At 38.7% G+C, this 21854-nt stretch overlaps 1 protein-coding gene across 1 annotated transcript; it reads left to right on the forward strand.

Moving 5' to 3' along the window:
* The first annotated feature begins 18212 nt into the window (after positions 1-18212).
* Positions 18213-20838, forward strand: LOC124172521. The gene is made up of 4 exons (XM_046551970.1): positions 18213-18432; positions 19502-19595; positions 19759-19840; positions 20392-20838. Exons 1-4 carry the CDS (start codon positions 18408-18410, stop codon positions 20824-20826), a joined length of 636 nt encoding a protein of 211 aa, XP_046407926.1. The 5' UTR covers positions 18213-18407; the 3' UTR covers positions 20827-20838.
* Positions 20839-21854: the final 1016 nt, after the last annotated feature.

Here is a 21854-nt window from a genome sequence, read left to right on the forward strand (position 1 = left end):
CATATGGGGCTGATTCAATGACTGGCCCAATGGGCAATGTATAACACAGGAAAATTTGATTGAATTGTGAGACCCGGTTTTTGGACATTTCCCTTGTGATAGATGTAGCATCTATATTTTTAATCCATCTATACATTCTATAGTTTATGATTTATAGTTCTGCTTGAGATTGCAATCAGGTCGGCAAATATCTAATAAAATTTTCGTCATGCTTCAGTGACATTAACCAATATATGCAGTCATTTGCATTCATATGGGAATTCCAGTGTATTCTACCCAACAATTTAGTCTTTAAGACTTTGTAATAGAAAAAATACCAATAAATAACTTGAGAAGAATAATAAGCATGAGATTCCAATTATGTACCATGTCAACTGTGCCGTCCATAGACAAAATGAACTTTTTTGTGCTCTAGGCAACTGCTTTAATAGGCCTAACAGTTGTTCATGGATAAAGTGTGATGAGGTAAAAACTGATTTGGCTAAAAATAGGCTAAACTCAATTTCAAAACCTTGTGTGAAGCAGTTGTAGTTCTGCAGAGTAGTGACAGTGGGTAACCAGGCCCTGCTAACTTATTCTCGTTAGCTAAGATTTCAAGGCTATAGCTTCTTCCAAATTGTTAAAGGTGGTACAGCGATGTACAAGGCATCACCCTTTTTGAGGGTGGATATGAGAAGTTTGAATTAATTATTTAACTTCTGCTGCTAAGTTTATTTTTTATTAGGATGTTTTAGTGGTATTTTCTACATTGCTTCACATTTAAATACTTTGAGTTTTATGAAAATCACTCTGGACTTTTTCAAAATCGTAATATTAATGTGGTCATTGCTTCTAAAAAATAGATAAATTATAAGGGAAGAGTTAGGGAATTGGAAAATGGATACATGTTCGCAACCTGTGAATCAGGTATCATTGCCAATTTTCAGCCTTTTCATGTGAAGTCTATGAGTCGACAAAGTGAGGAAATGAAATAGATATTCTTTAAGACTTACTCATGAATTAGGCTTCCTGGTGATTGCTTGCTAGACTTAATCCATGATGAATTCAACCCTGAATACTGGGTCAGCAAGTGAAACCAGACGATTGTAGATTGCCCTAAGACGGAGTCAGGAAGTAGTATGTGGGAAGGCCTACTGATATATCACAAAACGTACTGTGTGCTTTTTCAGTGCGTCTTTGCATTCAAAGCCTTTTATCAAAATATTGGATGCATTTTGCAAACACGCAAGCTTTTTGCCATTTTAACATTCTGTGTTACTGGTCTGTTCTGATGGCTTTTGAAACTAATCCGTTCTGAACCATCCAGACTCTCAAACTAAGACTCAAAAAGACACTGTCTCAGGCAGTACTCTGTGGAAGTCAATCATACTGAGAGTAAAAGATTGAACACCAATGCAGCTTCCACTTGAATCTTTATTAGATACGACCATGGTTTCGTAGCGATGCTATATCATCAGGTGGACAAAAAGTAAACGACATGGGTATATATAGTTGAAAAAACCGTTGCCAACACGTGGGGGTGGTTAGGGTGGAGGAGGCTTAAGGAGGAAGGGATGGGGGAGGGGTGATGAGCCGTTGTTGGGTGAGGTGAATCAGTCTCCAGCTCTGCCCGGGCGTCTAACCTGCATCCTTTCGTGAAGGGAGTACCGCAACGGTTGTCTCAGTGGGTGGGTAATGGGTGAGGTAAGGGAAATGTAGGAGGGGGGAGCGTGAGGGATACAAGTGTTCGTTAACCAGTTGGTCTGAGTTGAGGTGAGTCAGGATCTCAAGCTCTTCTAAGGCGTCTAATCTGGGCCCCTTCCTCTCGACATGCAGGACTTTAGTAATGAATTCACTGCTGTGGCCTTCTTCTATTAAATGCTTGTCAAATTGGGAGTTTTCTTTCTTGTTAATGAAACAGGCCCGGTGTTCTGCAGCTCTGGTGGCAAACTTCCTCCCTGTTTGGCCGATGTAGATGGCTGGGCAATCTGAGCATTGTAGCATATAGACGCCACTCTGCTGTTCTATCTTCTCTTTGTCCTTGTTGGAGCCGATTAAATTCTTGAGGGTGGTGTTACTATAAAAGGCGGCTCTAACTGTATCTTTGGGGAGACCCCGCTGTATTTTTAGGGACAAATTACCCAAAAATTAAACTCTGCGCCACTTTTTTTTATTATCTGGTGCGGTGGATGCCCGGTATATCAATTCTCTCGCCACTTGAGCACGTTTCCTTCTGTATAGGGTGTCCACTAATTGTGTAGAGTACCCGTTGTTAATCGCTATGGCCTTTATCGTGAGAAGTTCCTTCTTGGTGTTGGCTTCTGACATTGGTATGTGGCATAGTCGGTGGATCATGGAGCGTAGGGCCGCTGTTTTCTGGTGAAAGCTATGCCTTGATTTTGCATTAATGATAGTGTCGGGGTAACACTGCTTCCTGTGGATTGAAAATTCAAACTTTTGGTGGTGGGTTTGAATACATAGATCAAGAAAATTCAGGCTCCCCTCACTCTCCAGTTCCATTGTGAATTGAATGTGCTTATCCTGAGAATTTAGCACTGACAAGAAGCTGTTGAGTTGTCTCCTTGTCCCTGTCCAAACACAAAACACATAATCGACATATGGATGCCAATGGAGTACGTTGTTAATCAGTGGATGTTTGCAAGAGAAGAGGTTGTGTTCGAAATTATCCATGTAAATGTCAGCTAGGATGGGGGAGAGAGGGGAACCCATTTACCAGGCCGTCTAATGGTTGGTAATATTTACCATTAAAAAGAAAACTATTCTGGAACACGCACATTTTAAGAAGGGCACACAGTTCACTGATCACTGGATAGGGGGTACCTGATTTTATGAGGGTGTCTTCAGTTAAGTTAATAGCTTCGGTTTTGGGAACACTGGGAAATAGATTAATTACATCAAATATATACCCATGTCGTTTACTTTTTGTCCACCTGATGATGTAGCATCGCTACGAAACCATGGTCGTATCTAATAAATATTTAAGTGGAAGCTGCATTGGTGTTCAATCTTTTACTTTCTGCCAGAAAGACATATCAGAGGAACTGTGAGGGCACATTCAAAGGGAGCGTTAGAACCCTTTCCACTCTTCTCATATGGGGTGTGCATTAGGGCGGATCGGAAAATCGATTTTTTCGAATCCATCTGGCCCAGTGAAAAAAGTTGTGGGACCGATCAAAAATAAGGCCTGAAAAATTTGAGACCTCTAGGTGAACCCCTGACCCTCGCTCAAATGCAATTTAGAGGGGGAGGGAAAAATTCTAAATATGTAATATTTTATGGTCATTCCCTATAGATTTTTCCGAGTTACTGCCCTTTTAGGGCAAACGTTTCGTGCATTTTGACGTATCTGCCATCGTTTAGCCACAAAATGCCTAATTTGAGTCCGCGTCCGCGAAGAAAATAATCCTATGCCCACGCAGCGTCGCGGATACAAGAACGGCAGGCCGATCCCGTCCCCTCCCCGCTTGCTTCTTCCCCTCCCACGCCACAAATACTGCAAAATTCATCCCGTGTGTGCTTCTATGAGGGCGTTCATCTATGATAATATAAATCGGAGGATGGTAGAAGATAAAAAAGGATGCTTAGTGAGACGACTTGTCTCTTATTCGGCGCCTCATTGGCGTTAAACAAATCGATGTTACCAACATTTACAGAAGTGATGAAATATTTTTCAATCCAAGAACGCAGGAAAGGAGTCTACGGTCTATGAAAAAGCCTCTGGAGTGGCTATAAAGGTGTGCGAACTTTGGATATGCGCTTCTATTCTGGTATTGTCCGACAGCTGCGACTAAATGGATTTTGGTTGAAGGCCGCTCGCGTCCTCCCCGCTCGCCTCTCCCACGCCCAAAATGCACCAAAATTCACACCAAGTGCGTCTTTCTTCGTTAGTCAAACTAGTATTTGATGTTTCAGCATCGTCGGTGGAGGAACAATCACGAAATAATTACTCAATTATCTCCTTTCCAGTCTGTTTTTCTTATTTCAGTGTCATTCCTAGTCTCTCGCTGCGGCCAACAAAGTTTTGGAGAATTCTTTCACGAATTTCTCGTCCGTATGTTAAATAAAAGGAATATTTAACTTCAAATTTGAACGTTAATCAATAGATTTTTGAATTTCCACAGCGCTAAGGTCAGATATAACCGGAGGTGCCGTGGTCTCTCTCCAATATATCATCAGCGGGTAGTCCTTTACATCGATATTCTAATTCAGCAATTAAAAAATCTCGGATTGGTCGCCAAACGCATCCTTGCAACAACGCAAATTGGGTCCCTAGATCGCCCTCCCAATGTTTATGTCGCAATTCTAAGTCAACTTTGTGCAATTAGAAAATATACCATTGCAAGGATTAAATATGATTTTATGCTTTCCCCGCGAATGACGTGGGTAAACTCTTCTCGGGAGACAAAACATTTACCCCTGAGGATGAGCCCCAATTCGGAGCTTGAAACTTAGGTCATTATGGAAAAATTAACACGGTGGGAATCCCGAGAAGAGTTCACCCACGCTGCAAGGGATGTTGGAAATATGCTTGCAGCATAGGGATGATGCCTCCTTTTTAGGCGGTTTTCTCTTGTTACCATCGCATTCACATCCTTTTTAATTTTGTTTATCTACTTTTCACTCGGAAAGGATTCGAGAATCGCAGATTTTATAACTTTTGCTAATCCTCCGACGGGGGAGGTAACCCCCAAAAGTGGTACCCTGTTTCTTCAAGTAACACCACACACTTGGATTGATAAGTCGTCTTGTCTTTTTTTATCAGACAAGAGTATAGTCTTTCATTCCATCAAAATGGAGCCCTTTGATAACATCCTTTGATACGCCTCTTTTCGTATTCTCGGTTATTAGCATCTTTTTCTGTCTAGTAATTCCGGTACACTACCTTGGATATATCTTTCAAAGTTATGATTTTTGCGTCAGCTAAAGTTGCGAGAGCGATCATTGCTGCTGATTGGTTTTTGCATATACCTCTATCACAGTTGGCAGACTTATTTTCCCCGCAGAAGTTCCAGTTTGACTTTAGTCCTTAACGTTTATTTCGAGAGGAACGTAGAGATATAAATCGGCAGATTTCTCGTCAGTTTAATTTTCTTCGGATGAATTGATGAAGAAAATTTTTGATGCTATTTTTCCGTTCAAGAATTGAGGATGTTAACTCAACGCTCTCTTTCGATTCCCTTCTTTCCTCAGTTGTCGCGTTTCTTTAGGATTCAATCCAGCAGCCATCGTCTTTCGTTTCGTCCGCTTGTCTCTCAAAATACTTCTTCATTCGGGGGAACCATATGCTCCTTCTTGCACACACACGCAAAAATAGCATACTTTCTAATTTTCCTTTGAAATGTTTTCAGTTTTGTACTTCAATAAAACCCTAATTTTGGTCTACTTGCAATTTCCGTAAGTTTTAGCACTTCCTGTTGTACCGCTATATCCATTTAATCACGCACATAATGGAAGAGAAGTGCGTCAGCATAGTTCGAACGCCTTTATAGCCACTCGAGAGGCCTTTTCATAGACCGTTGACTCCTTTCCTGCGTTCTCGGATTGAAAAATATTTCATCACTTCTGTAAATGTTGGTAACATCGATTTGTTTAACGCCAACGAGGCGCCAAATAAGAGGCAAGTCGTCTCACTAAGCATCCTTTTTTATCTTCTACCATCTTCCGATTTATATTATCAAAGATGAACGCCCTCCTAGTAGCACACACGGGATGAATTTTGCTGTATTTGTGGCGTGGGAGGGGAAGAAGGAAGCGGGGAGGGGACGGGATCGGCCTGCCGTTCTTGTAACCGCGACGCTGCGTGGGCGTAGGATTATTTTCTTCGCGGACGCGGACTCAAATTAGGCATTTTGTGGCTAAACGATGGCAGATACGTCAAAATGCACGAAACGTTTGCCCTAAAAGGGCAGTAACTCGGCAAAATCTATAGGGAATGACCATAAAATATTACATATTTAGAAATTTTCCCTCCCCCTCTAAATTGCATTTGAGCGAGGGTCAGGGGTTCACCTAGAGGTCTCAAATTTTTCAGGCCTTATTTTTGATCGGTCCCACAACTTTTTTTCACTGGGCCAGATGGATTTGAAAAAAATCGATTTTTGCGATCCGCCCTAATGTGCATTCCCTGAAGCCATAATATAAAATTCCGGATCCGATGCCCTCGCTACTTTGGATCCAATGTATTTGGTGAAGGGCAATGAGCGGATATTGGGATATGATGCATCCCATCTGACCATCCCTATAAAATACATAATGACCTAAAGTATGAGATCATTAATTCTTCCCTGCCTTTATACTTGGAATAATTTTGTAAATAATGCAAGGTGTAGTGGCTATGAGAGTTTCCTTAGAAATAGAGAATAGTGCCCCTTACAGAAGGTGTTCTTCATTTACTGCTAATGTTGTTCTTACAAATATTTCTTTTTTTAATATATGTTGTCCTTGAAGGTAAGTTCTTAGGATGTCATTATAGTAGTTCATATTATTACCATTCCATCTTCCTCTCTATTATTAATTATGCTGACAATGATAGTTTTGTGAGCTATAATTTCCTTCTGGCCCCCATAGTTACTGTCAATTTTGACTGCATAGTTTAAGCCTTACATTACAAGAAAGTATTTGCATTTAATAATCCCTGACTTTCCTTATTTTTATGTGAATTTCTTTTCTAGAGTCACCATTTCCTGAAAGAGCCGCAGCCTTGTTTGCAGGGAATAATAATGTGAGGGAAGTGAGCAGACGCTTCATTGTAGATGGGATATCGTGCACAGGTAGTCCTCACATAGCAAAGAAGCCTTATTCCTGCGGTGAATGTGATAAGTCTTTCTCTGAAAAGAGCCACCTTGTCCGTCACATTCGGACTCATACGAAGGAGAAACCTTTTTCTTGCTATGAATGTGATAAGTCTTTCTCTCAGAAGGGTAATCTTGTGAGTCACATTCGGACTCATACGAAGGAGAAACCTTATTTTTGCAATGAATGTGATAAGTATTTCTCTGAAAAGAGTCACCTTGTCTGTCACATTCGGACTCATACGAAGGAGAAACCTTATTGCTGCAGTGAATGTGATAAGTCTTTCTCTCGGAAGGGTAGTCTTGTCAGTCACATTCGGACTCATACGAGGGAGAAACCTTATTCTTGCAGTGAATGTGATAAGTCTTTCTCTCATAAGAATACACTTGTCATTCACATTCGCACTCATACGAAGGAGAAACCTTATTCCTGCAATGAATGTGAAAAGTCTTTCTCTCGAAAGAGTCTCCTTGACATTCACATTCGGACTCATACGAAGGAGAAACCTTATTCTTGCTATGAATGTGATAAGTCTTTCTCTCAGAAGGGTAATCTTGTCAGTCACATTCGCACTCATACGAAGGAGAAACCTTATTCGTGCAATGAATGTGATAAGTCTTTCTCTGTAAAGTGGAACCTTGTCCGTCACATGCGGACTCATACGAAGGAGAAACTTTATTCCTGCAGTGAATGTGATAAGTCTTTCTCTCAGAAGGGTAGTCTTGTCAGTCACATTCGGACTCATACGAAGGAGAGACCTTATTCTTGCAGTCAATGTGATAAGTCTTTCTCTCATAAGAATACACCTGTCATTCACATTCGCAGTCATACGAAGGAGAAACCTTATTCTTGCTATGAATGTGATAAGTCTTTCTCTTAGAAGGGTAATCTTGTCAGTCACATTCGGACTCATACGAAGAAGAAACCTTATTCTTGTTATGAATGTGATAAGTCTTTCACTCAAAAGATTACCCTTGTCTGTCATATGCGGTTTCATACAAAGGAGAAACCTTACTCTTGCAATGAATGTGATAAGTCTTTCTCTGAAAACAGCCACCTTAACCGTCATATTCGGACTCATACAAAGGAGAAACCTTATTAGTGCCATGAATGTGATAAGTCTTTCTCTGTAAAGTGGAACCTTGTCCGTCACATTCGGACCCATACGAAGGAGAAACCTTATTCATGCAATGAATGTGGTGAGTCTTTTTCTGAAAGAAGCCGCCTTAACAGCCACATGCGGATTCATACCATTTAGAATCCTTATTCGTGCAATGAATGTGAAAAGTCTTATACTACCAAACAAAGCCTTGTCTTACACATGCGGGTACACCGGAAAGAAGATTATTCTAACAATGAATGAGAAAAGACTTTCTCCTGATAGATCCACCTTTTCTTACGTTTGGAAACACACAGGGTTATGTCTTGGTCGTCTTATTAACCCATTAATGCCCAGAAGATTTTTTTCTAAAAATTTTACTTTTTTTGCTTAAATTATGATTAGGCATCATACCTGATGCGGGAAAAAATATTTTTAAAAATCTCTAACATTTGCATAGTACTTAATCCTACACGTATCTTAAGATACATCTGGGCACTTAAGGGGTCAAAAATGCACATTATCATTTAATTGTGTTTATGCACGTTTTTGCTATATAATTCATCACCCATGCCTTCATCAGTAGATTTTAATACTTGAATTTGAATTATTATGCATCAGATAATATAATTTTGAGTATTATTATAGTATTATAACCTGAACAATTTACATTTGCATTTTGAAATTTTACAGCAGTGTGATTCTGTATCCGAGTTTTTTTTATACCGTATCCATCCCTGTACAAGTGTACAACTGATACATCCAAATCCCATCTGAAATATTTGAACCACCATTTTTATTCCTAATTGTTGTCCGGTAATTTGCCAGGAATTGATCACACAGATCCACTCCACCCATGTGAGAATTGTAGTCCGCGATCGCCACTGGCATTTCGGAAACAGAATAACAAACAGGAGTTTTCATTTTTTTTATGTATGCTAATAGTAATCAATTCTGATATGAATAAGTTGTCAGCAAATATGTTTGTACCTGGTGGTAATTTTCACTCATCCACTAGTCCTAAAAGTACATCTCCTTGACCAAGATCTGTTCTCTGAAGGTTGGCTACAGCATGATAAAGGTTGACTTGATTCGAAAATACACCATAATTTTAACCATAATCTTACTCGTTTCCCTCTTATACATTGCTCGCAGCCATATCCACAATAGTAGAGGTTGGGTGATTCATCCACCAAACAGTATTCTCCAGCGCTTACAAATTTGAAAGTCTAGTTCAAAACCTCAAACTAAGGTTGAACTTTATATAGCCATCCTTGCCATCATTCTTCCCATTATAATAATTATCTGCCAGATGCAGAAACCTTAACATTTCTTCAAACCTGTTCCTTCGCATTGACATTCACATTGAGAAACTATTTCGATGCTGCAGTCTGGAGATGACCTCCGATAAAGCTATCAACTAAATAGACGGTGACCTGAGAGAAGCAATATTCCAAACACTTCATAAATCACTTTGATTTGTACGTACTAAGAATGTACTAACATTTTTTAACAATTGTTCATAAAATTTGTCTTGAATTTTATCTGCTGACAGCACTGATGCTAGAGCAATTTCAGATTTGTTTCACCTCTGCTCAATCACTAAGGTACGTCTTCTCTTCTCAGCGGTAAATGGGAGCCCCTATGCTGTTTTCTTGACTTATATAGCAAGCGGTGTGCAACAAAAGTAACAAAAAAGTATTTACAGAAGAGACGGTTGAAAAGTCTTTAAAGCGCAGATTCCTCCTTATGTCAGGTGTATCTTTCGGAGACTCGAATTTTAATACCAAGTACGGAGTTTTTGATGATGGAGCGTAGTACAAAGTTTCTTTATCTATGTTCACCAAAGTTTCTTATTTCGTACACTGATTTCCGGCTTGCAAATTGGATATTATTGCCAGGGGGAAGTTGAACGAGAAACAAAGTAATCCATCCATTCCACTGTCGGCGATACAGAATACAAGTAATGCCATGACAGTGGCAGATACATATGGGGGGCGAAGGGGGAGCGCGCCCCCCTCTTACGTGGCCGCCCACATTGCCTAACAGGGCAGAACTACAATTGTAACTCTTTCATATCATAAGATGGCATTGCCTTGTATATATAATAATTATATAATATATATAATAATAATGCCTTGTTTATAATCATTTTAAATAAAACTTTCCTAAACTTTGCAAGTGACTTGATTATTTTTCATTACGATACAAGTAAAGATAGCTCAAGATATCTTTTGTGCCCCCCTCGAATTCTTTTCTGTATCCGCTACTGTGCCAGGATAGGCAACTTGATATTGCGAGTTTTTGCTTTTCCAGAAATCCAATACTGACTCATTTTCTGCTTCCAATGAAGGTACTTTATCACAATTCAAATGAGTTTGCACAACAATTCTGAGAAAATTCCTGTTTTGCTGTATTTACCTAATTGTTCAATATTATACTTCATGAAATGGCAGGAATATAAAACTGTCTTCGATCTATCACATAATTAGGATTATAAAATTATTACTTATTCATCTAATCAATAAATAGAATGAAACATACCAATGAGTCAAAACTTGAATTTTTAGTACCACAAGTGCCCAGACGTATCTTCAGATACGTCAAAACTCTACTGCTTAGTTTTGTGATGAGCTTGAAAGAAATATGAATATCTTTAAAAAGGTAATATTCCTTATACATTTAAAATAAAACAGGTAAAAACTGGATTCAGATAACTAAATGGTTTATGTGAAAATTTAATTTTCACATGACCATAGCGTAGCGATTTCTGAGTAGTTCATGACCAGCCATGTGTAAGTAAGCATAAAAATTGCAAATATTGGCTTAAATAATCTAAATCACTAGTATACCATTTCAAGACTTTATTCTGTCATATTACGTAAAGAATTCGCATTAACAACAAACCACAGAGTATTTAGGAATTTGTAAAGTGTGACGTATCTAAAGATACGTCTGGGCATTAATGGGTTAATTGGTATTCATTAGCAATGAAGGTAAATAATTCTTAATATTATGAGTTCCGCATGAATGAAATAATGAAATGTACCATAATGTTTAAAATGGTAAAAAATATTCAGTTAGTCCTGTGACCGTATTTCATTTATGTTTAAGTATATATATTCTTCTAAATGTTAAGGACTAAATAATTTATTCCTTTATATTTAACTGCTATTTCTTTAATGATAGAAAATTATTTGCATTTAAATGTTAGACGTGGGTAAATTATTTTTAATTATTACGTGTACTGGCTGTATGAAATGAAATATATGTCTCATAATTTTGAAATTGATATAATAATATTTAGTTAGGCCTGTGACCTAATTTGATAGATGTTCAAGTAAATTTTATCTGCTATATTTTCAAGGATTAAATAATTTATGCCTGTTTATTTATCTGGTTATTTTTTTACTGTCAGAAAACTATTTAGGTTTAAAGGTAAGTTATGCATTTCAACACTTTCGATAAAACTTGAGACACTTTGTCTCAAGAGTAATTTTCAATGTAATGTCAACGTTTATTGTGTGATTAATCATTGTTTAATTGTCTAATGAATGTTAGTTCAGGTAGTGCTTTTATGTAATTTATATGTTCAAATGACTATAGTATGTCCTCTTGAAAGCACATCTAGCCATGGTTAATGCTTAAATTATATATGCCAGGTATTTTTTTCTCAGGTGAATGGCCATATATTTGATGGTAACTGTGTCCCGTTTATAGACACGAAACAAATAACTTCCGTGCTGTGTACAAATACATTATTTAGGTAGTTGGCCGTATTACACGCGTGGTTTTGCCTGTCGAGATATATCAATTGAGATGATTATATCATGGACAAAATATTTCACGTAAAAATGTGGTCAATATACATATATTTATCGCAGGTAATGAAAAGCACGGTTTTCTAAGTCCACAAAGGCATTGCTATAATGTATGTATTTATGAAGCGAAGTTTGCATGCGCTACATTTTGATACTGTATTATGTTCAAGTGATTTTCTGTATACACCGCTTTGCAAATATCTTACCGTCGGCGTCAAAATGATGTGCCACTTTAATTTGCAAATTTATATCTGGATCTTTGTGAATGCCGTGATAATGAATAAAAGGATATTTTGAAGGAAATTTTATTATAAATCCTTATTTCTTTGTTATGAAATTTTCAAAATTGAAGACGCGAGTGCGAGTTTTGTTGTAAAATAACGAAAATATTTACATGCTATCAAGTCCTATATTACTTAATTTGCATTTTGTTTTAATAATTGATGTATGAGTTCCCAGGATCAAAATACAGAGAAAAATTAAATATATTTAGCGTTATCATTAAAAATACAAGTATTTCTTCTTAATATATTAACAAGTAATAAATATTTAAAATAGCAAAATCTTATAATCTAAAACGGTTGAAAAAAATTAACATTTCAAAAAGGGATGGTGTTTTTGGCAAAACACCAGTAGTTTTTAACCCATGAGGCCGAAAAAATAAATACCTGAAGTATATAATTTTCTCTCTTTATTTTACTTAATAATATTCTAAACAATTTTAATTGAAAATATGAGACTTAAAAAATTCCTTGTGGTAAAAAATAATTGTTGAGTTTTCGCAACTTGACGGAATTGATATCTGTAGGCAGTTGTGCAACCCGCTATACCGTTTATTGCTCTTTCGTAGGAATATGCCTTTTTTATTGTCGGACATAGTTCTACGCTATTTTATGCCACATATATGGCTTATATCGTCTTATTTGATAATGAAAATTCATATATATCATGTTTTCAATGAGATATTGTATAGTTTAACCTAAAGTCTCTATAAAATAGGCATGCTTTACGGTTTGAAAGAAATGTGTCTTGGCGAATATTTTCACAGGAGACCATGAATTTCACATTTTTTAATTGACATTAATTTTATCACTACAGATTAAGCCATTGCAGATCAACTCTATGGCAAAATTAGTCCTTCCATACTTCACGAATCCGCGGAGAATTACATGGTTTTTCAGTTAATTGGCGTAAATTGCACAGAGGTCCGTTATCTACTGACTCCTTCACTTCACATTTTTAGATTAGTCCCTGCTAGATACCACTTGATATTTATCAGTGACATCTACTTCTGTTGAAAAAGAAAACAAATTCCTTGTGGTAAAAAATAATTGTTGAGTTGTGTACTTGTGAGTTATGTACTATTTCCCGGCGTAAGTGCAAAAGCTGTCCAGTAAGGTAATTAACTAGGACCTTTTTTCCCTTAAATTCTTGTGCGGTAAAATGAATCCGCATTTCTTGTAGGTCCATACCTCCAAAGTTTTTACAATACTCCTAAAACTCGAGGCTGTAGTAAGTATTTAATTTTTTTACTTCAACGTTTCCTTGCGCACAATGGAAGCGCAGAACTTGTATTGCTGTCTACAGTAACAACCGAGCTATCATTCCATCGAAGAATACTAAGACTTATAGCTTCATAAAATGCTTATTTTTATGTTCCTCTCGGTCTTATACCGATGGTTTTACTTAACACTATCAGACATTCTTCCGTTCTATTTTCACGGTGAATTCCATGTATCAGTGTGGAAATTTGCACTTGGATTGATTCCCTTTCTGTTCCCGAAATGAAATACCATCAACGAAAATTTGATTTTTCTGCCTATAGGAAACTTCAAAAACATTTAGCGTTAATTAAACGTCTCATTTCCATACTTTTATTCTACCACGGATAGGAGGCCAGTTTTACAAGTGTTTCTCTGTTGATAAGAAAAGTAGGTAATTACTCGTGATGGTTAAGAAAGAAAGTAAGAAATGAGTTGGCATGGGATCATAGTATCCAACGCTCACGCGACCATCGAGTAGTTAGAAGAACATGCAATATAAGGTGAGTTCACCTGGAAAAGAATCCTTGCCACAAAGTCAGTATACATTAAGACGGACTTCCGACGTTGGGCTGACTGACGCAGCCACTCACAGCGATGTTTACGGTGAACGAGATGAGATACGATAAAGAGCCATTGAATCACTCCCCTCAAAACTCGACAGTAGACAATGGGAATATTGTCGCAACGCTTAAGCCTCAGACTGCGGGAAAAAAGGTTTAAGAAGTTTGATCATTGGTGGAATATAAACGTCAGTTTCCCATAGTATTTATTGCCTCCCGGGTAGAGTGTATGAGTATTTTTCATCACTGCAGGGATCGCTAATGCGGCTTTAGCCGCTCCGGCCATCCCTCAGTGCAATAGATACTTCACGGTATTTCCTATTGCACTGCCAATTTCTTATTGTTTCTTACTGGCTCCATGACGTTAATATGCCTGCAAATGAAGGTCTTTCGGTTATTTTTCATCCAAGAGGACAAAAAAAAAACATGCAAAAAATCTCAATTTAGGTATTGCATCACTAAAATTAAATAATATTTCCGTGTTATGGAAAGTGGAAACTAATGACATTTTCCCCTGTTAGGCAGTTAGTCCTAACCCATTATAATTTTCCATGCTAAGTCCGTTTTCCAATCCACGTAGTATGCACTTCGTTCCCTTTCTCCCTTGCACCCTGCTCCCTTACTAATGTTCTACTGGCACCATAAAGTGTGAACGGAAATAATGCGAACTATTGAAAGTGACGAAATTTGAAGCGCAGGGTAATGTTAAGACATCTGGTAGTTGTTTTAAGAATCAATTTTACCCTGCTTCTCGGTTTGTTTACGTTTGTCATTTAGACTGCTGAGTATTTTGACTTTTCTGGCACCGATTGGACGTTCTCATTGCACATAATAAACACAAAATCACTTACAACTCCAGTTCAAGATTTCTGATTTTTCCATTGCAGCCATTTCCACGTCCACTTCCTCCGAGGGCAGTTAAACGAGGGAGCATCCGCGTTCCCTTGCTCACTTACCCTTCGTTCCCTTGCGCGCTAACCGGTTGGATCCACCCTTGCTGTCGTCACAATCGTAAGTTAAGGAATGAAAAATGCACGGAGGGTAAATAATTGCGAATTGGTAAACGGCCAAAGTAATAATTCCCTCCTATTGCACAAAAAGTGACATTCATTAATTTTTTCATTTTATCGTTATTTTCCACTTTGCATTTCCAATTCTACTGTCCGTTTTGTATTGTTTTCTTGCCACTCCACACTGTTAATATGCCTGGGAAAAAGGCTCAAATGTAAGCCCACCTGTTGATGAGAAAGATGGAAGGGTTGCCCCGAATGATATGAGCCCACTCCTTGCGAGGCACTCGGCTGTGGATTTGGAGACACCAGGCTAGAGGGAAGAATATATCTTGCTTCTCTTCCGCACAGGCTGGTAGCTAAAATCATGAACTCCGGCAGCTGAAGGGTTAATTTTCTCTTTAATACATTGTTTCCATTGACTGTTACGAAAAAGAAATAATGTGGTTTCCTTTTATATTTTTACTGCCTAAACCGAAAGCTTATTGTTCCTGGAGTACGCATTTCACGCTTTTACATTTTTACATGACGATATCTATTTTTCACGATTAATTGAAAAGTGAAAACTTCCACGCCCGCGAAAACGCGACGGCTAAGTATGAACGCTGGGAAATGCCAGTATGTCGTCATTCTAGCTCTTGCTACCGCCATGTTAGGTGACCGTCGAGCGAGAATATGTACGCCGCTGCGATGTAAGCTGTTAGCAGGTAGCGCTTGGCTTAAATAAGGATTATTAACACCTTATCAAGCGAAGGAAACTTTCCGACCGTAGGCAGTTTTAATAGGTGATTATTAAGAGATATTTTCCTGATCTCTGTGCCTTATGCATGCATTGGTAATCAAGGACGATGAAAAAATCCTATCTGCTAGTGTAGAGACTAGGTCCCTGTGACGTCACGTGGCGTGGAATCGCATGGGCGCCAATCTGGCCGTTTTCAAATGCGGTTAAAATTACCATTGCCATGCGTCAAAGCCAGGATTTCTTAAACTAAATAATTTGTGTATTATGAATACACTAATGGTGGGTAACAAATCGTAATCAATTCCTTTCGTTTCCTTAATGAAGGAAACCACTCCATTTGAGGTGTCAATAGTCTTTGCTTCGAATACGTCATTTTTGGAATGTAGTCCACGTGATGATGGGTGCTTTCCATTCATTGACACACGTCGACACAAGTCGACTTGCGTCGCGGTTTTCGTGTTCCATTCGGTGTGTGTCGCCGACTGTTGTGACACAAGTCAACAAACGGTAACGCACAGGAATAGGAGAGTTATAAACAAATGCCGCGAGCCGACACAAGTCGACGCGTGAGTCGCATGAATGGAAAGCACCCGATGTAGCGGTTGTGCCGCGGGTTAACCCGAGGGTCTAGGTTCGTTTAAGTAATTGGGCGCCAGTACGGGGTGCTGAATAAGAGGGATAACTGATTCCGCTCGTGCTGGGAATTGAAGCAACTCCCCTGTTGGAGAAAGTAATTCCCGTAGTAAGTTGGGAGGATCGCGCTAGCGACAAAAGCACTCCCTTTTCATCACCGGGAATGTGGTAAAGGGATTGGGATTAAAAAAGTAATAATCTGGACTTACTTAACTAACAAAACTTCTGGCTCTAAAAACAACGCTGGACACTAAACAAAAAAACAACGCTGTCATAAATAAATATCTCGCTGTCAATGGCAATCCTCGGCCTCACGTCTCCTCAGAACGACTCTTCTCGCTTCTGCCTCACGGGCTAACCTTCCGTCCACCGTTCGGTGCGCCCTCCGCGTTCGGGGGTGGGATCCAATGAAGACAAAACAAAAGCGGCGAGCGCATTAGCGTTTGGACAGGCAGCCGTCACAATGTGTCGAGACCATTTTTAAAATTTTGCCTCATCCTAGTTAATTCTGTATTCATTAATTAATATCTCAACAACGACGGGAAATATTGTGTTCGGTCATGGGGACAACAGTAAACCGTGCGCCTTTTCCATAGGAATCTGGAGGCGGAAGGAGGCACAGCCCCCTCGTCGAGTGTAGGAGAATCGCATTTTAATCCTCACCGAAATTCGCTTTCACCGTTGCGTCAGACCCTCATTTTTCAACTGGCCTTCCTATTTTCATATTTTCTGGAGTTCTCCATTAGAATATATTTCTACCTCGTTCACTGCATGAATTACTAGTTAACTGGTGAAGTTGTGACACCAGAAATAGCTGTTCACCTATTAATGTTTTCAAAAACACTCTTCGGCCCCATCTGAATGCATATAATGGAAAAAAGTCGCAGTTCCTAACTCATTGACGAAATTCTTAACAATACTGTTGCCTGAAACCGTATCATGAAATAATCATTAAGTATTTATAATTTTCAAGTATTTTATGTCACTACTGCTCTTTAACTTGTAAGTCATTCTCTTATTTTCAACTTACAATTTTTTGCAGCGGTGTAACTATGGGGGGAAGTGATGGGAAGCATCCCCCCGAAAGCCTCAGAAAAATCAAAAATTTATTTAAATTTTTTGTTTGGATGTGCTCCATACTAACTGGGTCAGCTTCAACTTAACCCTCATATGGATTCTCTGCGCCTTAGCGGCGCTCGTGGTTTTAAAAGTGGTGTTAAAATTTTCCATTCCAATGGATCATTCTGAAATTTTCAGTAGTCTATTTTTTCTGCCTTCTTCGTCTACGTATAAAATTTTGTTAGCATAGTGTCGATAGTTTACATTTTATTGGCCTCTAATGAAAAAAGTTACGTCGTTGGATTTTCGGCGCCGCTGCGGCGCTCAGTATTTCCTCGTCGCTACGTCATTGACTGCACTCCCAATGTTAATGTCAAATCATTTATGTTTCGTATGAAATGCTATAATATATTTATTATCATATTATTTATATTTTTAAACATTATAAACAAAATGAAATTGTTAAACAAAAGGAAAATTTTACCATACCTATTTTGCTTTCTATTACAGCTAAAAATCAAAATATTTGCCTCAATATGATGTTCATTGACAAAACTTCATCTTTTTACAAAATTATTCATAAAAACTTATGGCTAGTCAAAGTTGTTTTCTCATGGGCCGCCGACTTAGTTTTGCTTGGACCGAGAATTTCCTCATCGTTACGTCAGGGTCTGCTTTTTCAACGCTAATGTCAAAGCAATAATGTTTCATATGAAATGCTATAATCTATTTTAATCCTATTATTTAATTTTTAACTTATAAACCAAGTGAAATTGTTTAACAAAAGGAAAATATTACAATACCAATTGTGCTTTCTCTTTTAGGTAAGAATCATTACGTTTGCTTCGTTATAATGTTCATTGACAAAACTTCATCTTTTTGCGAGAATTATTCATAGAAACTCATGGCTATTCAAAGTTGTTTTTCCATGGCTTCCGACTTAGGCCGTGTTCCAATCCACCGAAAATGCGCTCTTGCGCTCTTACCCGCACTTTTGGATCGTCACATTTCGGAAGTGACGTCACGTAGTGCGATTCCAATCCGCTAACGTTCCTGCTCTGAAGAGCGCATAGGCGAAGAGCGCGAGAGGGCACATGCATTCACCCTCATTCGCTCTTCAACCGTCGTGGAGGTAACCAGAGGAAACATGGAAGTGGAGAAAGAGTTCATTTGTAAGTATATACTCTTAAATACGAGTAATTGTGATATATTGTGTGCTCAAATTCTTGTGCGTGTTATTTTTTTTTAAATATGTGTTGTATTATGTATATTGAAATGGATTGAATCCAGTATGGAGGTTGAGAAAACGGCGCATGTACATGTTCACTATAAATTCTTTTCGGAACAATCCCGTGAAGTATCGTAGTTTGTACCATTTAAATTGTTTCAATGATAATTAAGGTATAACTTTTCAAATTTTGGCTGTTCAGCTCTAAAAGGCGGCGATGAACAACGTGGTTAGCGTATATATTTTGCGAGTGGAAAAGGGGTACCATTGACACTATTAATTAACTCATTTCGTCAACCGAAGTCTGTTGACCTAGCTTTTCCTGTATGTTTTATCCCATAGAATGAATTTAAAGGATAGTTCAAAAACGTGGTGGTTGTGGTTACTCGTAACAGCGTTATATTGCCTTTGACCACGCTATTTCGCCTAGGATTTTGGTTTGGATGTGATGCGGATTTATATTTTTAGTTTATTAAATCTGAATTATATTAAGTTTGTATTAAGAAGTGGAGTAGGTAAATCAGGAAAACGTGGCCTTCGCTTCACAATTGTAGATAATGGAATATGACTTGTGAACCCCAGCCTGTTGACGCTGTTTTACACAGGGCACGTTATTGCACAATCTGATTAGTGTACGATGGCGTAGCTTAAATTTCTCTGCTGTAAGGTAGTGAGCTTGTAGAAAGTTTGCGAGAGTACGTGCTCGTGAGGTGGCAATGTAGTCCTTTTCTAATTTATTAGTCCATTCGCGCCATTGCACACCGAAATGAGAAATTAATGCAGTCATAACCCAAGCAATTATGTACCCCGTATAAAACGGCCTTCCGATGAGGAAGGGGGTTGGTATATGCTAACACCACGTTGACGCAATGCCAATGATAAGAGGGTTAACGAGAAACATTATAATTGTCATCACCTATAAATAAAGAATCCCCAGTGTGCGATATGACTATCGATCTGTTGTTCCGTCATGTAATATTTTGTGGTGTTGATATTTTTATTTCATTTTTCAGGGACAGATGAAAAAATATTTGAGTTCATACAGCTAAGGAAGAAGTATGCGGCCCTCTTCACAGGGAGGAAGGGAACACTCCCCGCCGCATACGGGTAAGTTTGCTGTTCACATTTCTGTACTGCATTAAAGTTGGGCAGAATGAGGCCGTTAGTTGCCCTTGAAATGTGCATGTCCAATTGCTTTACAAGCTTAAAGGACCGATAACCCCATGCATCATCATGAGCTTTATTACTAATTGTAACCTTCATTTTACAGGAAAGTCGCAGCGGAACTGGGGTTTACGGGGCCGTATACCTCCCTAAAGAAAAGGTGGGAGAACTTATGTGAAAAGTACAAGGTGAGTCCATTTAGCTCCTGTGAGTCCTGTTAGCTGGACAAACATTGCATTCTGTTGTCACCAGGTGTTATTTTAAAACCACTTCCTTGTTTGTCTATCAGATTCTGAGTGTTCTCACTGACTAAATCATATCGTGAAATGTCAACATATAAAGGGAAATATAGCTTCCTTTCATAATGACTGCATCGGGGGATAGCTCAATTCTATCAAGTATTGTCAAAAAGTTGTCCTCTCACAGCAGCATGAACTTGATCATTATCCTTTGCTACAAGGTTACTTTGTTCTTTTTTTGGTAAGGTATTCCCATATGTTGAAGCATCAACTTCAGTTTTCCTTTTATAATTATCCATTATCCCATTCAAAATGTTGCATTACTTAACTCAATACGATCAAAATCATTCATTCTATTGTGATCGTATTTATTTAAGAGCCTTTCCAAAACGCGAAGATAATTAGAAGTGTCTCAATACAGTCAACTCTTGGTAACATTTTTTTTGTCATTCCCTTGTGGAATTTTCTTGGTGCTCACAACTGTACTCTCTCCATTACAGAAATGCAAGTACCCACGCAGTGGGTTAGGGACGGAGGGCGGGGACAAGGGCCCTCTGTCCTGGAAATTTTACGTCCCCATGGATGAAGTCTTAGGCAGCCGCCACAATGTGGCCCCAGTGTTTATCTTGGATTCGGGCCATGATGCTCACCAGGAGCAGGCCATGATGCTCACCTGCAGCAGCCATCCAGAAGGCAGCAGCCATCTAGCAGCCAGTAGCAGCTCCTCCCTCACACAGACTCCCTCCTCCAGCAATGGCGGTCTGCGGTTTGGGGGGACCCCACATCCGAGGAAGAGGAGCAGGGAGGAGGGGACTGAGGAGCTGATCGAGTATTTCAAGAAGAGCGATGAGAAGTGGTTGTCGCAGATGAAGGAGCTGATGATGGCTCACAAAGATATTTCAATTAAACTTGGTGAACTTTTGAATAAAGAATGACTATGAGATTTATATTTCATTTGTTGTAATTTTGCATCCAACCTCTCACCTGCATCAGCAGTCCCTTCAGAAGAACTATGGTGATGGTTAAATTGAAGACTATTCCGCAGTAAGTAACATGACGATTGGTGGTACATGAACTAGTCTTCATTGTACATTAAGCGGGATGAGTATGCTCATGTCTGAAAGGTAGGTATATTGGGCAGCTATGTCTGAATCACTGGCTTAATTGCGAATAAGGTTTGGGGAGCAGGGTCTTCATAAAAGAATGCTAGAAAATTATGAATATTTTTTACAATAAGATTTCAATATTGTATAATTCTAGATAACTTGATATTTTTTCATAACAAGGACAACCCACTAATAAAATTTATTGATCCGTTAAAGGATGCATCACGAAAAGGAATACACGGGATATATGTCACGGCTGCTTACTACTTTTAACCTTAACTATTAAGGCCTTTTTTTAATCTGGCGAAATATTGATACATAGATATAATTAATGTAACTCAATTTTTTGGCATCGTTCTTTGTTGCTGCGTCTAATCACAATTTTTTAGGCCCAGTTGGTTCGTATTGGGAGTGTTACAATGAAATATAAGTTGTAAAATAGTTAAGCATTCAAAGAAAAACGAAGATGGCGTAGTAATATTTTCTGCATTCTTCATTTATTGCGGACTCCCTGAAGGCATGTTACTGGTTGTGTAGCAAGATTTGCAAGTTTGCAAATTGGGACATATGAGGAATTCGCCCCAATTAGGTGAAAATGGGTGAAGGAGAAATGACCTCTAAATCTGTTGCGTCTCCCTTCACCCGTTTAAACTTCTCTTTCGCTTCACCCGGCCCATTTATTTTAACACCCACGTCACTAGGTGAAGAAAAAATCGGTGTATTCAAAGTGGATGAAAGATCATGGCCATCATCTGGATCAATTAGTATCTGTTTTTGGGGAGAAATACGTTTCATAGGGGGTACGGGTCAACCGCCGGTATATTTTCTAGCTACCGGCGAGGCTAGCCTAAGATTCT

The sequence above is a fragment of the Ischnura elegans genome, assembly GCF_921293095.1.
Source record: "Ischnura elegans chromosome 13 unlocalized genomic scaffold, ioIscEleg1.1 SUPER_13_unloc_1, whole genome shotgun sequence".
NCBI classification, from domain to species: domain Eukaryota; kingdom Metazoa; phylum Arthropoda; class Insecta; order Odonata; family Coenagrionidae; genus Ischnura; species Ischnura elegans.

Coding starts and splice junctions, on each gene's coding strand:
- LOC124172521 (XM_046551970.1), top strand. CDS start 18,408: ATGGAAGTGGAGAAAGAGTTCATTT. Junction 18,433..19,501: donor AGTGGAGAAAGAGTTCATTT/GTAAGTATATAC, acceptor TTCATTTTTCAG/GGACAGATGAAAAAATATTT. Junction 19,841..20,391: donor ACTTATGTGAAAAGTACAAG/GTGAGTCCATTT, acceptor TCTCCATTACAG/AAATGCAAGTACCCACGCAG.